At 41.8% G+C, this 15,511-nt stretch overlaps 1 protein-coding gene across 3 annotated transcripts in view; it reads right to left on the bottom strand.

The window, feature by feature from the left end:
• PALMD (palmdelphin) overlaps nt 1-15,511 on the bottom strand; it is a 97,035-nt gene that overhangs the window by 1,709 nt on the left and 79,815 nt on the right. For all 3 annotated transcript variants that reach the window (XM_075003403.1, XM_075003405.1, XM_075003404.1), the window contains 4 exons: nt 9,325-9,439; nt 7,032-7,065; nt 6,812-6,925; nt 3,416-4,510 (listed from right to left, as the gene is read on the bottom strand). In XM_075003403.1, coding sequence (XP_074859504.1) covers nt 3,416-4,510; nt 6,812-6,925; nt 7,032-7,065; nt 9,325-9,439 — 1,358 coding nt within the window. The remainder of the gene's footprint in view (nt 1-3,415; nt 4,511-6,811; nt 6,926-7,031; nt 7,066-9,324; nt 9,440-15,511) is intronic.

Genomic DNA, 15,511 nt, shown 5'->3' with positions numbered 1-15,511 from the left:
TTTCTGTACCTTGGGGGTGTGAATATACCACCAGTCTCAGGAGCTACATCTAGACTGCAGGCTTCTTTCTGTTGACCAAAGTTTTGTGAACAGAGAGAGCATCCAGACTGCAGATCTGTTGGCAGAGATCCGTCGGCTGGGAGCGTTCTGTCAGCATCCCTGTACACCTCACTTCACGAGGCAGAAGGGATGCCTCAACAGAAGGGGCTTTTCCGACATTTGGCCCCATGTGTATCTTTGCATATCTTTTGCTGACTGTTCTCGGCAATCTAGACATGGCCAGGGGGTTGCCATGTGGAAAGGGGAGGGGTTTGTTCTACAATGGGTGGGAAACTCTGGCTCAGACCCATGAATCCCTACACACACACACATATATATATGAACATGTCCCATGTGCCTCCAAGCTGTCGCACACTAACATTAACCACAACAGCTATTTATCCTGGAGATTATCTTTTCAAATTAATTTTCCATAAGGCTTCCATAAGGCATCTGTTCCCTTGTCTCATTTGCCAGACACTTACCCTTCATTTTTAGCAGAGCCCCCAATACATGTTCTTCATGTGCACCTGCTACCATTCGCTCCCCTAGCCTCCATTGCCTAGTTTGTTATTGTTCTCTCTATGCAACACTGTAGCATAGGACCTAGAGTTACTACTCAAAAACACAAAACGAGCCTCTGGGTTCGTGTAATAATAAATGCTAATGCGCTAATGTTGTAACTCTTCGGCTTTCAATGGAATCACCAGAATGAAATTGGTAGTAGGATTTGAGAGAATTAATTGTTTTGTAAATGGTAATTGCTTTCTCTAAGTAGTAGTCCCTTGTAATGTGATGTTACTCTGGACAGAGGAGGAGTTTTGTGTTTTGTTTTACTTCCTTTTTAGCCCTAGCAGCATGATTACAAGGTATTTGGAAATCTTAGTCATTTCCTGGCTTTTTCCACCATCTAATAGGGCAAGGTGTGGTGCCAAAAAGATGGGGGAGGAGAAGGATGTGGCTGTGTTCCAAGGTCCACTGGGAACTTTAAAACACATTGTTACAGATAGAATTGCACATAGTAAGTGAAATTCTGCCTCCACTGAAGTCAGTGACAAAACTTCTACTGACCAGAGTTCCAGTGACCTGTTTCTCCTCTGTTATACAACTTTTGAATCAGTGGAATTAAGCAAAGATCAAAATGGCTTAAAAGAATGGAGAAGATACTCATGTTTTTTACTATATTTAAGGCTTGACATATTCCTAATGAAGTTGTTGTTAGTTTACTGTTAAATTAAAAGGAACCAGGACCAGACTGTTGGTGTATTTCTATCTGCTAAAAGAAGTGCAGCTTCTGAAAGTGAAAGAAAAGCTTTGGAAACATTTATATTTAAATTGCTTCTCCTCCCCTAACATGCTAAATACAGTAAACTCTTTCATATCCAGCATTCTGTCCTCCAGAATTCTGAAATAAGCAGCATTTTAACCATAGGTAAATATTAGTTACGTTTTCCAAGTACAGCATAGTGAAAGTAAATTCAAATAAATACACTATAAGTTTACAGTGTACAATACTACTATTGTTGGTAAATAAAGTACTGTGCATACATTTTTGTTTCTTAATAGATAATCTTGTTTTTCTTTAGTGTTATGCGTTGCTAGATATACCTCTCTATTATGCAGAATATTTGACTGGGCTGCCGGATATGAAAGAGTTTACTATACAGTAAACCCTCACTTTACACGTCTTCAGGTTGCGTGAAGCTTGCTTGAACGCGAGTTTCAGACAACTTGAAGACCTGTGGCTGCCAGACCGCCTATATTCCCACAGCTGCGGGCGGCTAGGCAGGCTAAGAGCCCCTTTCCCTGCCTTCCCAGAGCAGCACTTGGCACCACTCCTGGGAAGGTAGAGGGAAGGCTTTTAGCTTGCCTAGCTGCCTGCAGCTAAAACTCCCTTCCCAGAGTGGTGCTCCTATCAAGCTGACAGTGGCACTGCTCTGGGAAGGTAGGGAGAAGAGTTTTAGCCCCCCCACCCCCAATTAGTTCCCCTGTGGCTCCAGTTCAGCCCCAATCCGCATGGGGTTTGGGCTTCCAGCCCCTGGCACAGCACACAGGGCTCAGGCTCCAGACCCCTGTCCACCACCCCCACAGATTCCACTCCAACATCTGCAAACCCAGCTCCAACCTCCACATGCCCCAGCTCAACTCTATCGTCCCACCCCCTGCAGCCCTAACCCGCCCCAGGATTAACCCCTCGGCCCCAACCCACTGCCTAAGCTCCCCCGCCAACTTACCTGAAATTTGGAATACGCAAGGTTGTGTGGAACACAACCCTCAGGTATCCCGAGGGACTACTGTATTGCGAGATCACCAGTGCATTCTTTGTTAGCTAAGGTCCAGCTTTACATGTCCTCTGCAACCAAAACTACCAGCAAAGTACTGGGAATTTTGGGGAGTGGGAAGGATGCAGATCAAGATGCTACTGGATGCATCTGAGTTACATTATGATGTCTTTTTCTTTTAAATGTCATATAACCTTTACCAATTGATTGAAATCTGCTCCTCTTACTCTTTAGATATGTCACTGATAACTAAATTACAATGTACACATAAAACACATTAGTTTAATGTTTTGATGTACTTACTGCTTTTGAGGATTTCTTTTTAATATTTGAATAACATTTTACACGAAGAAAGAGTGCAGGAGTGTATAGGTTAACAGATGAGAAAATAGACAGTTTTTATAATGAATAAAAACAGACTGACAATACAGATAGACAGAAATTAACATACAGACAGGAAAACTGCATTTTGTCATAATTTAAAAATTAGAAAAATATCTAAATGGGGTTATTAGAAATTGAAATTTGCATAAACATAGTCAAGGCAAGATAGGCAAAACTAATCCAAGTAGAATGTAAAGCTGCTTGTTAAACAGTCCTCCTAATTTAAGGCATAAATTAGATTAGGCAGCAAGTAATTAGGACACAGGCACAGATATAGCCCAATAAAGAGATACACAGTGTAAGAAGCAATGCTATTAGTCACCCAGAGGTAACATGAATCTATTCTTACATATCAAAAGTCAAAGAGAGATTTAAAATTGGTATTTCTTGGAGAACCAAGAGTGTCAATTTTGTTTCACTTCTTTAAATCTTTGTACATTATTGAAATAAGTTTTTGGAAATTAATTTTCAAAATGATTTTAAAATCAGCAATGCATTAGTTTCTGTAAGGTGGAAAAAACATTCAACAGTACTAAAAATTCTGATTAACATACATTAACAGATAAAAAAGTAAAGACACTGACCAGTAATTGTCCATAAGGCAGTAGAAGAATGGGAAAGTGAAAAGGACTGTTAGTATGAAAAAGAAGTAATTGAAATCAGTTGTTACATGAGTGAACAGCAGTGACATGACTTTCCTTTTTGATTACCTGTTAACGAGGGATCCTCTGTACCATCTCCAGATATCTGGCTATCAAGATGGTTATGGTACATAGGAGAGCTCAAACTTTCCTCTTGTTCTTGCAATGATATGGAATTTTTGTGAGGTGATTTAATCATGTTTCCAACCGGGTCATCGTCTGGGAGCCTCTTTGGAGCTTCTGCTGTTTGTTTGTTGGGTGGCTGGTACACCTGACTGTAACGGCCTACAGGATGATATGATGGTCTTTCAGATTTGCTATCTTCATCATCATCGTCATCAATGACAACCAATTCTGCATGGATAATTCCATCATATCTGGCCAAGTTTTTGTTCGCTGCTGCTTCTTCATCCTCTACATGTTGATAACCCATGAAAATCATTGTAACGGGTTCTGTATCATCCACATAACATGGCACAGCTTGAACAATCCTGTACCTAACATCTTCATCAGCGCCCTGAGTTACAGGAGATCTTTCACTCCCATGCTCCGAGTTCATAAATGTTGCCTCACAATGGCTCTCACTTATCTTCCGATAGGGTTTCAAATCCTTTTGTAGAATTCCTGCTTCATCATTATGTACTATTCTGTGTTTTGGACTAATGTGTAACTTTCCCTCTCTTTGCTGAGACCCTGGAGAGGGAGACTTTGGCAGTGTTACCCTAGGTTGATCAAGCCCATTTTCTTTGTGTTGCCTAGTGCCTTGGTTATAGAAAGATTCATTTTGATGATGGCCAGGTTCATTAGTCTCTGTTTTAATAGTGTTTTCCAAATTCATCCAAGGAGCAGATTTGTCTCTCTGGGGGGTCGCTGGCCTGTAAAACTGGTTTGCATACACAGGCTCGTGATACTCTGTAGGGGATTTAGCATTTTTTTCAGTTGCTTTTCTTAAAAGATCCTCCACCTCAAAAGGCGCAAGCTCATCTACTCCATTGCGTGTTATGCTGCCATTGGACCACATTGCGTAGACTGACTTCCTACCATCATCATAGACTTTTACTCCTGTATTTTTAAACTCATCAGATGGCAGAGGGATAGTAGACAAAACTGTGTTTTTCCCGGTCTTTGCGTCTTTCTCAACTTTTATTTCCATGGCAAACAGCGCTGTCAAGAGAAACAGGAATTTAAAACAGATAACATAGTTGGTGCAACAAATATTTAGATCTTAGTCCAATTTTCAACAGAGATTGGCCTGTGCCCAGCAGTGCTGGAACAATTTTTATAGTATGGGTACTGAGAGTCATTGAACCAAACTGTAAATCCTTTATAAAATACAAAGCTCTTCCAGTTAGGTGATGCTGCAGCATTCCCCCCTCCCTGCTTCCCCTGCCCCCTTAGGTCCAGCACCTATGACTGTGCCAAAGAATTTGGATTCTGACTCTGTCATCCAAGAATGAGGCATGGCCTCAGATTTAGGCTTTTGTTTCAAGATAATACAGTGAAAATTGTCAACCCTGTAATCCGAATCCAGACCAGCAGGTTCTGAGAATGAATCCTCACTTTAGCCCCTGCTGTTCTCTTCAAATTTTGGAGATATGAAGAAACAGTGCTTTGGTTGGGACTCATATCTGATAGGAAGTCATCTTTTTGAGGGTCTGTTATTCCACACCAATGAGAAAGCCAGGTTACATGTAGCCTCTTGAGGCCAACTTCTGCAAGATGCTGAGCAGTGGGTGTCAATGGGAATCGAGGGAGTGCAATAATATGCAAGAGTAGAGTCTCAATATTTAAGACCACAGAGATGGATAGATTTGTGGAGGTCACGAGATGGCTAAATCCGAGTCACCCAGCAGGCATAGCTGTTCATAGAAAATGCATTATGTGGAGTACTGGGTCAGAGCCAGATATGGATCTTATCAAGTACAGGAAGTAAGAGCTAGAAAAAATGTTCAAAGAATGAAAGTGCTAAAAAAACGATGGGCCTCGTTCTCAATGGTTCATCTGTAAGCACTTGGAAGGTGGTAATAGGGAACACCCAGCATGGATTTGTAAAGAACAAATCATGTCAGACTAATCTGATAGCTTTCTTTGATAGGATAACGAGCCTTGTGGATAGGGGACAAGCGGTAGATGTGGTATACCTAGACTTTAGTAAAGCATTTGATATGGTCTCGCATGATATTCTTATAAAAAAACTAGGCAAATACAATTTAGATGAGGCTACTATAAGGTGGGTGCATAACTGGCTGGATAACCGTACCCAGAGAGTAGTTCTTAATGGTTCTCAATCCTGCTGGAAAAGTATAACAAGTGGGGTTCCGCAGGGGTCTGTGTTAGGACCGGTTCTGTTCAATATCTTCATCAGTGATTTAGATATTAGCATGGAAAGTACACTTATTAAGTTTGCAGATGATACCAAGCTGGGAGGGGTTGCAACTGCTTTGGAGGATAGGGTCAAAATTCAAAATGATCTGGATAAACTGGAGAAATGGTCTGAGGAAAACAGGATGAAGTTTAATAAGGACAAATGCAAAGCGCTCCACTGGGGGCGGAACAATCAGTTTCACACATCCAGAATTGGGAGAGACTGTCTAGGGATGACTGCAGCAGAAAGGGATCTAGGGGTTATAGTGGACCACAAGCTAAATATGAGTCAACAGTGGGATGCTGTTGCAAAAAAAGCAAACATGATTCTGGGATGCATTAACAGGTGTGTTGTGAACAAGACACAAGAAGTCATTCTTCCTCTCTACTCTGCACTGGTTAGGCCTCAGCTGGAGTATTGTGTCCAGTTCTGGGCACTGCAGTTCAAGAAAGATGTGGAGAATTTAGAGAGGGTCCAGAAAAGAGCAACAAGAATGATTAAAGGTCTAGAGAATGTGACCTGTAAAGAAAGGGTGAAAGAATTGGGCTTGTTTAATTTGGAAAAGAGAAGATTGAGGGGAGATATGATAGCGGTTTTCAGGTATCTAAAAGGGTGTCATAAGGAGGAGGGAGAAAACTTGTTCTTGGCCTCTGAGGATAGAACAAGAGGCAATGGACTTAAACTGCAGCAAGGGAGGTTTAGGTTGGACATTAGGAAAAAGTACCTAACTGTCAGGGTGGTCAAACAGTGGAATAAATTGCCAAGGGAGGTTGTGGAATCTCCATCACTGGAGATATTTCAGAACAGGTTAGATCAGGGATGGTTTAGACAGTACTTGGTCCTGCCATTGGGGCAGGGGGCTGGACTCAATGGCCTCTCGAGGTCCCTTCCAGTCCTAGTATTGTATGATTCTATGATTTATACAACAGTGCCACACAACTGACTACAATGGAGCTACTTTGTGTTAAGCAAGAAGAGAACGTGATGCCCATTATCTGTAGTCTCTCTGTCCTTTCCCTTAATAAGTTAGTTGTAATTTTTAAGAGGGTTATGAACCATTACCACTCTGCACTCTTTCTAGAGCTACAACCAATCTGTACCTCTTCTGTTTTCTTCATCATCCTCAGTCCCTGCACATCCTGTCCTTTTCAGGGCAGAAGGTCTGAAGGATTTTGGAAGGTCAGGTATATTGGTATATATGTAGTCCACTGACTCTACCAAAAATAAAATAAATAAATAGGAGATCCACAGTACACTTCATTGACATCATGCAACATTCAATTTTTATTTTTTAAAATAAGATGCTTTGGTTGAACTTACCTCCTTGAATTTCTGCTTTCTCTGCTTTCACAGACTTTAAAGAAAGAAGAACGAAAAGTAACATGATTACTGCAGTTTTAAGAAATTAATTCAAAACCAGAGACTTTTCTACTGCACAACAGCTTAGCATTTTGGGTAGCTCAGTTTGAGGTGGCAGACACCTGGAATGGAAATCCCCCCTCCACAGGGGGTCAGAACTGGGGGGAGCTTTCCCAATCCACTCTGCCAAGTCCACCTTGTCTATACCCTGAGGTTATGTCTAGGCTATTCTTGTTATTTTGAGATACAAATGTATCCTGAAATAGCAACTCCATGGCTACTCACTGCAGAAGCAGTAGCACTGCTATTTCAAGAGTGGTATTCCATTTCTGCTACCTCTTATCATGAGAGGGATACAGAAACCTTGCAATAGCCACTTACTTTGAACTTTGGTGCCGTTTGGAGGGTACCAAGTTTGAAATAAGTTAGCCTGAAATAATTTATACAAAGTGCATTGTGCAAATTGTGTAAACTTATTTCAAGTTATGGCTACAATCTAGACTTAGCCTTAGATTCTCTCATAGTTCTACACGCTATAGATTTCTACCTCTAGAGTTCAGAGGACAGGGTGTTCTTAGTGGAGGGCCCTTACTTGGGGAACTATTCTTCCTCTGCAAAGCTGACAAAGCCACAGGGCCATTGGGACTTCAGAGAGACTACTCACAGCCACAGTGAGTTCATTTGCAGGAGCAAGTGTTGTGCAGTCTGGCCTTATGTGTGTTGACTTTCATGGCTTATTGCTGAAGTTCTGTTTGGGTGGGGTTTTCGTAAAGTTATGTGTTAACGGTCCTCTTTTATTTCAAGTGGGAGATAAGAGGGTTTAAAAAACGCTTTTGACATTTTATCAGTGTATTTGACTAGTGATTAATGGTACCATATGATTCTTATTGTAAGTGCACTTGGGAGGACCTATGACAGATGTACAATATAGTCAGAGGTTTGCGCAGATATAAAATTGTGGATCTGCAGCTGATCCACATCTGCTGGAAACAATATGTGTCCAATCTGCAATCCACTCCCCACCTTTTATATGTATCCACACCTGCTCTCACACCTTGGCAACACCAAGCAGCTTTACAGTGTCTGGCTCTCAGAAGGACTGTCTGTATGGGTGTGAGTGTAACTTAGGTTTGCTTGTCTCTCTCCGCCCTGCCAGGCGCTCCTATTCAGGAGCGGACTGGGGACACTTCTGCAGAGCAGTGTGATCGTGGTGTGGGTGTTTGCCCCACTCCACCCAACCGGGCACTTACCAGGGAGTGGGGACAGGAGGTGCACTCTTGCCCTGCTCCTCAGTTGGAGGAAACAGCAGCAGTGCTGGTTGGTAGAGTCCTCTTTGTAGCATCTACATCAGCTCCAATATCCCCCCAAATGAATAGTGGATATCTGCATCTGCGGAGGTGAATAGCTGCAGCTATGGAGCGAATATCTGTGGATTTGCAGGGCTTTAAATACACTGTGTCTGGAGGCCTGTCAATCCCAGGATATGAGCAAGGCAAGGTGGGTGATGTGATAGCACAATGGAGTTGCTTGAAGGAACCACATTGAGGTTTCAGGGAGCTCAGTGCACATGCTCATTATCCTTTCCTGGCTCTCTGCTGACACTGCCCAAAAAGCAGCCAAGTGCAGTGTGAGATTTTGTGGTGTACTATAGCTATTTTTCCATTGAACAATGGGCGGAAGCTACTACACTCTTTCCAGATAGATCACATAGCCATTGGAGGGTGCAACTGTTTGGTCACTCTTCTGTGGTAGATTTGAACTAATGAGGTGAAAAATACCCCACATCTCATTATCAGTCTCATGATCCACTCAATTCCTCTTTGTTCCTGAAGCGTGGTTGTGTAACTTACACGCCTCCTGTGTGTGGCTCACTGTCCCACATAGTGGCACCTAGACCACTTACCTCCACAGCCTTATGTGAGAGCCAGCTGGGTGTTTGCCCAAACTTTCGAGGTTCCTGCACTAGGCTCCAGAGGTCCCAGGTTCGTGTGCACATATTGGTGGTTAGAAGTTGGGGCTTGTTCAGGATTTCAACTGCGTCTTTGAAGTGTGGGATGTGCTCCCTCAGCTACGGGAAATATGTAACCCACACACTTACCAGCTGCAGTTCACTGTCCTATGTAGTAGTACCTAAACCACTTATACAGAGACAGAGTCTCCTCTGTAGCCTTTGCTCAAACCGTGGGGGCTCCTGCCCTTAGCTCCAGAAGTCTCAAGTTCAGTTCTGTCAGTCAGACATTACAGTAACACTAACCTTTAAGATATCTTCTGCTGTTTTCTCAACTGATTTAAGCTTCTTTAAAATTGCCTTTTCCTTAATTGAGATTTTCAGCTCTTCTTTTTCCAGAGCTTCAATTTCTTTCTCAAGTCTGCAAGATAATAGATTTTATATGCCAATATTTAAAGGATACACATTAAAATGCAATTATGTTTACAGTATAGCGATAACAATGGACTGGATTTTTCACATTTACACCATTTTTATTTTGATGTAACTTTGCCCTTGGCTTAGGTATGTCTGAAATCACAATACACCTGGGCTATGTCTACACTAGCACCCCCCTTTCAAAAGGGGGATGCTAATGAGACACAACAGGATATGCTAATGAGGTGCTGCAATGAATATGCAGTGCCTCATTAGCATAATGGCAGCCACAGCACTTTGAAAGTGCCGCTTTTGATGGCGCGTGGCTCGTCTACATGGGGTCTTTTTTTGAAAGGACCCCACAAACATTGAAATCCCCTAATTCCTGTAACCAACCCATACAAAAAGGGAAGAAGGATTCGTTCGAAGATGGGGTTTACTTTCGAAAAAGCAGTGTCTACACTACTTCCTTCTTTCAAAAGAAGCTATTTCGAAATAAGGATATGCAAATAGGGAGCCAGATATGCAAATCTATACCTCATGGGCATTTTTGATTTCCCTCATTTGCATACCTCTTTCGAAAGAGGCATGGAAGTGTAGACACAGCCTAGTTGTTTTTGTTAACAAAACTCACAGAGCATTCACACTAATGTGTTCTGTCGATATACTGTCAACAGAAGTCAGCACTTTTGTTGACAGACTTCTGCCTCTCCCTCATGAGGCAGGCACCTTTTATCGAAAGAATCTGTTGATAAAAAAGCCATGTGGATGTCCTCGGCGCCCTCCGTCAACAGACAGGGCTTCCAGGTTACCGGGCAGCCCTGTCTGCTGTACTTCTGGTTGGCCATTCTGTCAAGAGAGCATCTGGGCAGTCCGGGCACTCTGTCAACAGAGCAGATGAACAGAGTGATCCACTTTCATGTATAGCCGTGATCTGTGAACATAAGTTTCATCAAAAGATCTCTTCTGACAGTAACATCTGTCAACAGATCACTGTAGTGTAGACGTAATCTGTGTGAATAAGGGCATCAGAAGTGAGCTCAAAAGAATGGAGGAAGGTGCAGAGAGCCAAACGGCGTTCCATGGAGCTAGAACTGAATCCCTTCCTTGTACCTGGCACACAGTAGAATGGGGATTAGGACTGTTTGTGTGAGTTTTAAAGCCCACTTACAAATAATTAAGTTGACTTTGTAGGCCTAAAATAAAACAAAGTGATCTCATTATCTTTCAACCCGCATAATTATTTCAATTGAGAAAACAATTGTTATTACAAATCACAATGATAGTGATAATAGCATTTTAAATTATACTAGCATGCTTCCATCCAGTTTTACTTATGTATCTGACAACAACAAAGCCACCCACATATGAAAGCTTCTACAGCGCCTGGGATTAAAGCCCTACTTTGTTCTTTTTACTTGTTTGGGATCAAGAACAACTGATTTATAGATGCCCAGAGACAAAGAGCCTGGTGGATGAATATTCTAGCTCTCCTCCACGTATACACAAATCCACATGTAGAAACTGGGACCTTGTCTACACTTGTAGGCACTGTTGACTTACCTCAGCTGTGCAAATAGTGTAGCTGAAGTTGACTTATTCACTGTGGTTTCTTGTGCGCAGTAAGGTTGGCAGGGGTCACTCTCCCATCAACACCAGTTACTCTTTTGTCTTTGTGGGGTACTAGCATCGATGGGAGTGAGCTTGGAGGTTAATTTATCATGTCTACAGCAGAGGCAATAAATCAATGGCTAGTGCATTGATAGCTGCAGCATCTATCTACTGTGTAGTGTAGACAAGGCTTGGGATATGAACTTTTAGCCTTCCATCTGGGTCTCACATTTGCAATCCATAAACAGGATGTACCAATACCTGACTCCAAGGTCTGTTACTGCATGAGGCTTGATTAATTGTGAAAGGAAGGATGATGCATAAATGCAAACTACCGTGATGATGGGATAGTGAACCAGATGCCTACCTTCTACAGCTTTACACCACTGCTCACTTTTAAGTATAAGGAGCCATGTCCCCATCATCAATAGTCTCCAAAATCCTCCTTCTTGCCCCATAGCCTTTACCATTATAACTCGACGTTTCAGTACATCCTGCTCTGTGGAAGAAGTGCTGGCCCCACATCTCAGCAAGCATCTCTTTTCAGAAGAACAGTAATATGGCCAGAAATGACGATGCAACGCACCAAGGACAGGCAGCACAGAAAAAAGCTGAACAACATTTACTGTGCTTGCTGAGACTGGGCCCCAGATGTATAAGGTAACAGCCTGACAATTGCAGCCAGTCACCTTGCAAGAGACGTTTGTCAGCTTTGATTAGCAGGATATATGTCAATGGGATATTAATAATGTCTCATTTCTGAACCTTCTTGCCCCTGGGGTGAAGTGTTCTGTAATAAGATGGTAATTTGAAGGAGCCTGTTTATTAAAGGAAAGTCTCATGGGTCATGCCAAGCTGTAACCATCAGCCTGTGTAAGTGGATTCAATACAATGGAAGCATATACCTAGCATACCACTGTGTTTTACAATGAGTCCAGATATTCCATTAAGAAATTAAATGTGGGTATTAATATGACAATTTTTCCATTACTGGGGATCCTGTTATCTCCCTTTCAAATTTCAATAGTACAAAATAACCCAAAATAGCCTCTGTGCCAGTCTGATTAATTTTAAAGACTTGTTATAGAAGAAATAAACTGAAATTCAACTGAATTAATTCATCTCTTGGTCTACACTGGTTTCATCATTTCTTTTTACCACTTGTCTGTGGCCTCTCTGTACATCCTGTATATCTAGAAGGAGTCAGTTCTTTACACAGTTCTCTTTTATTGTACAGTACTGTATTTCAGAGCTGGTTAAAAACACTCCAGTACAGCTTTTTATAATCAAAAAATGCTGTTTTGTTGAAACTGAAATGTTTCACAGAAAGCTGTTGCATTAAAGGAAAATGTTGTAGTTTTGAGGCTTCATAATTTTTTGTGAACAGGAATGCTTATGTTTTCACCAGCCACGCTATATATATAGTTCAAGCCTCTAGTAGAGAGAGTGATCCATGAGATATGGTGCCACACCAATTCTACCTAAGCCCATAGGTACATTTCAGTTGGATTCAATTCAATGGGCATTGGGTCTGAATCTAAAATAACTGCTTTTGTATTTTTTCTTGACATTGCATGATCATGTATAAAAATTTTGGGGTCAGTTTTCAAAGAATCTTATGCAGCTGCACACTGACACTTGTTGAGATGCAATCTTGCAAAAGCCGTGTGCTGCATGTGTTCAAAGATTCACATGCGTAGTTAAGGAAGCTGTACATTGTGCCAGAATAGCTTTTTGTCATTACGTTTTGAAAACCAAATTAGAAATGTTTAAATGTTCTATTTAGAAAAAAATCTGAAATTTCCCATTCTTAGTTTTTTGTTTGTTTACTTATGTTCTAAGAGGCATTTTGTCATCCTGGCTACTTACTTGGGAGGCTTTCACTGCTCTGTATAGGTTTCAGGACAGGGTACCTGCGCATATCTGTTGATATTAAACACACTGTGGATTTTTGTCCATCTGCCCTTGAGTAACATTCATAGCTTGAAGCAGTGTCCCATTTCTCTCAGTAGTAGATTAAGGGTATGTCTATACTTCCCAGAAGATTGACTCCTTCAAGGTCCATCTTCTGGGGTTTGAGTTAGCGAGCCCAGTGGTATACACACTAAATTGAACCATCGGTGTTCTGCAGTCAGCCCTGGTACTCATTGTCATGAGGAGTAAGGGATATATATGGGGGAATCTCTCCCATCAACCTCTCTGTGTGTGCATGGCCAGAAAAAAATCGATCTAGGATATGTTGATTTCAGTTACACAATTGCCATAGCTGGAATTGTGTACCTTAGATCTACTTTTCAGCTTAGTGAAAACCTGGACTCAGACAGGAGCTTTGGTGCTGGGGTTTCAAACCAGAGGGTGCTCAATCAGAGCTCTGACTGACTTAAGAAACAATAAAGTACACAGCTGGATGTGGCGAGAGCGAGCTCTGCCTCCCTGGGAATTAAAATTAAGGACCCTGAAATGGAAGAAAGGCAAGAGTCCAGCTGGAGGATACAAGATAGAGAGGAAAAGTAAGTTTGGGGAGGGCCAACTGTTTTTTTGGTGAGCCCAATATTTTAGCAGCACTGGGCACCACCTAGCCATAACTTCCCTTTATAAATGACAGTATGCTTCTATTATCCAACCACTACACTATCTGAACCCTCTTCCTTGTACTGCAGCATGAGACTTGGGCTGCAGAGGGCAGTTACTTCATGTGGGGGGACAAAGGAGGGATTTAGATAATGCAGAGGTTCAAATAATAAATAGGAGCTTGCGGCCTAGGACTGCAGGAAGCCACTTGCTGTTGAAAGGCTCCTGCCCTCTCAATTATCCAAATTCCTGAGTATCTGAATAAAATCTGTTTTCTCCCTGCAGTTAGGAGTATACTGGATGGTGTTTGGTATCCTTCTGTTTTTTAAAATAAGTTGTCTACCAACTAATACTATCAAGAAAGAAACATTTTTGCATCCAAGTTGTCAAACTATGTTTCAAAAATACACTACCTGATTTTGCAGCCAGTTTGTACCCTCAGCTAAGAATGGTTGGCTTTATGCCCTGTAGCCTCTGCCATGTAAACAGAGTATTATGGGATAGATGCTGTGAGTGCTATTCCTGCCTGTAACCTGAGAGTTGAACTACTTGCCTGCAGTTTGGGTTCAGGCCACTGTTAATTGTTCGGTATTGATACAAAGAACGGAACTCCCTCCTTTATCTAAAACAACAGAAATCCTGCTTGTGTACTGGTTGATTAAAAGACACAAATTAACCCTTGAAGGGACCTACTAGACACTCAAAAAAGAAATGCCTCAAACTGGTGGCCCTTTACAGGGATGAGAGTGAGAGGCCCATGTGCTCACTATGAACTTGCCTACAACTGCAAAGAACCAGAGGCTACGTAGAGACAAACCAGGAGTTAAAGAAATGCTGCAATGTTCCTTAAAGCAATATATGTGCTTTGCTTTTAAAAAGAGTGAAAAAGAAAACAGCACAGCATAGCTCATCCTTTGGCAGTCAGTACATGTGCTAGCCACTCAGTCAATTTAACATTTTATGAACAGTAAAATTCTTTCTCAGTAATGTATTGTTACTCAGTGACAAGTATGCACATGAGCAGTGTATCCATGTTCTCTTTCAGACTTGTTAGACTGGCAGGTTTCCAACAGCAATATGAACAGGGGCTTTGGGAATGAACGTTACACTAGGATTTGTAAGACTTGGGTTCAACTCCCTGCTCACACTGAATTCCTATGTGATCTTGGGCAAGACATTTAGGCGCAGCTCCTTAAAGGTATTTTGGGCCTAACTCCCACTGATTTCAATAGCTGTTAGGTGCCTAAATCCTTTTGAGTATCTGGGCCTTAATCTTCCCCATGCTTCAGTTCTCCATCTCTAAAATGGGGATAATGATGCCCTACCTCTCACAGGTGTTGAGGATAAAATCCATTCATGATTGTGAGGTGCTCATTAACTATGGCCAATGTAAATAGACAGATAGTTATTTCTTGTATGGTAAGATGCTGAAAACATGTAAAGCACAATTCGATCTTCACCAATGATAGATGGAGGTATTATACCTGTATAAAACAGAACAGAGGGCTGGGAAGTCTGAGCAGGTATAAATCTTGCAATATCTTTTGAAGGGGGTGACTGTGCTCATTTGTAAACACTTGACAGTTTCTAGGAAGGTTGGACTATAGCCATGATCATTTTGGCCTGGTTAGTGCTAGGAGGTCACTAACTTTTGTGCTGCTGTGTGCAGGTAGCTGAACCACGCCTAGTTGGCTTGGTGGAATTGTTGGAGTTTCCTACTCTGGCTCCTCTTTGGTACACCTATACAGGCCCAGGTATAGCTCAGCTCTAAGATGGGGAGGCTTTCACTTCCCAAGATTTTAATGCATTTATACTATGTTTTGTTCACCTTGGAGTTTTTGCTTTTGAATAAACTCCAAGTATTCTGTGGCATTAGAATTTGATGAGATTCATA

Source organism: Carettochelys insculpta, chromosome 9, assembly GCF_033958435.1.
Source record: "Carettochelys insculpta isolate YL-2023 chromosome 9, ASM3395843v1, whole genome shotgun sequence".
Taxonomy (NCBI): domain Eukaryota; kingdom Metazoa; phylum Chordata; order Testudines; family Carettochelyidae; genus Carettochelys; species Carettochelys insculpta.
This window is presented reverse-complemented; position numbering and strand designations above follow the sequence as displayed.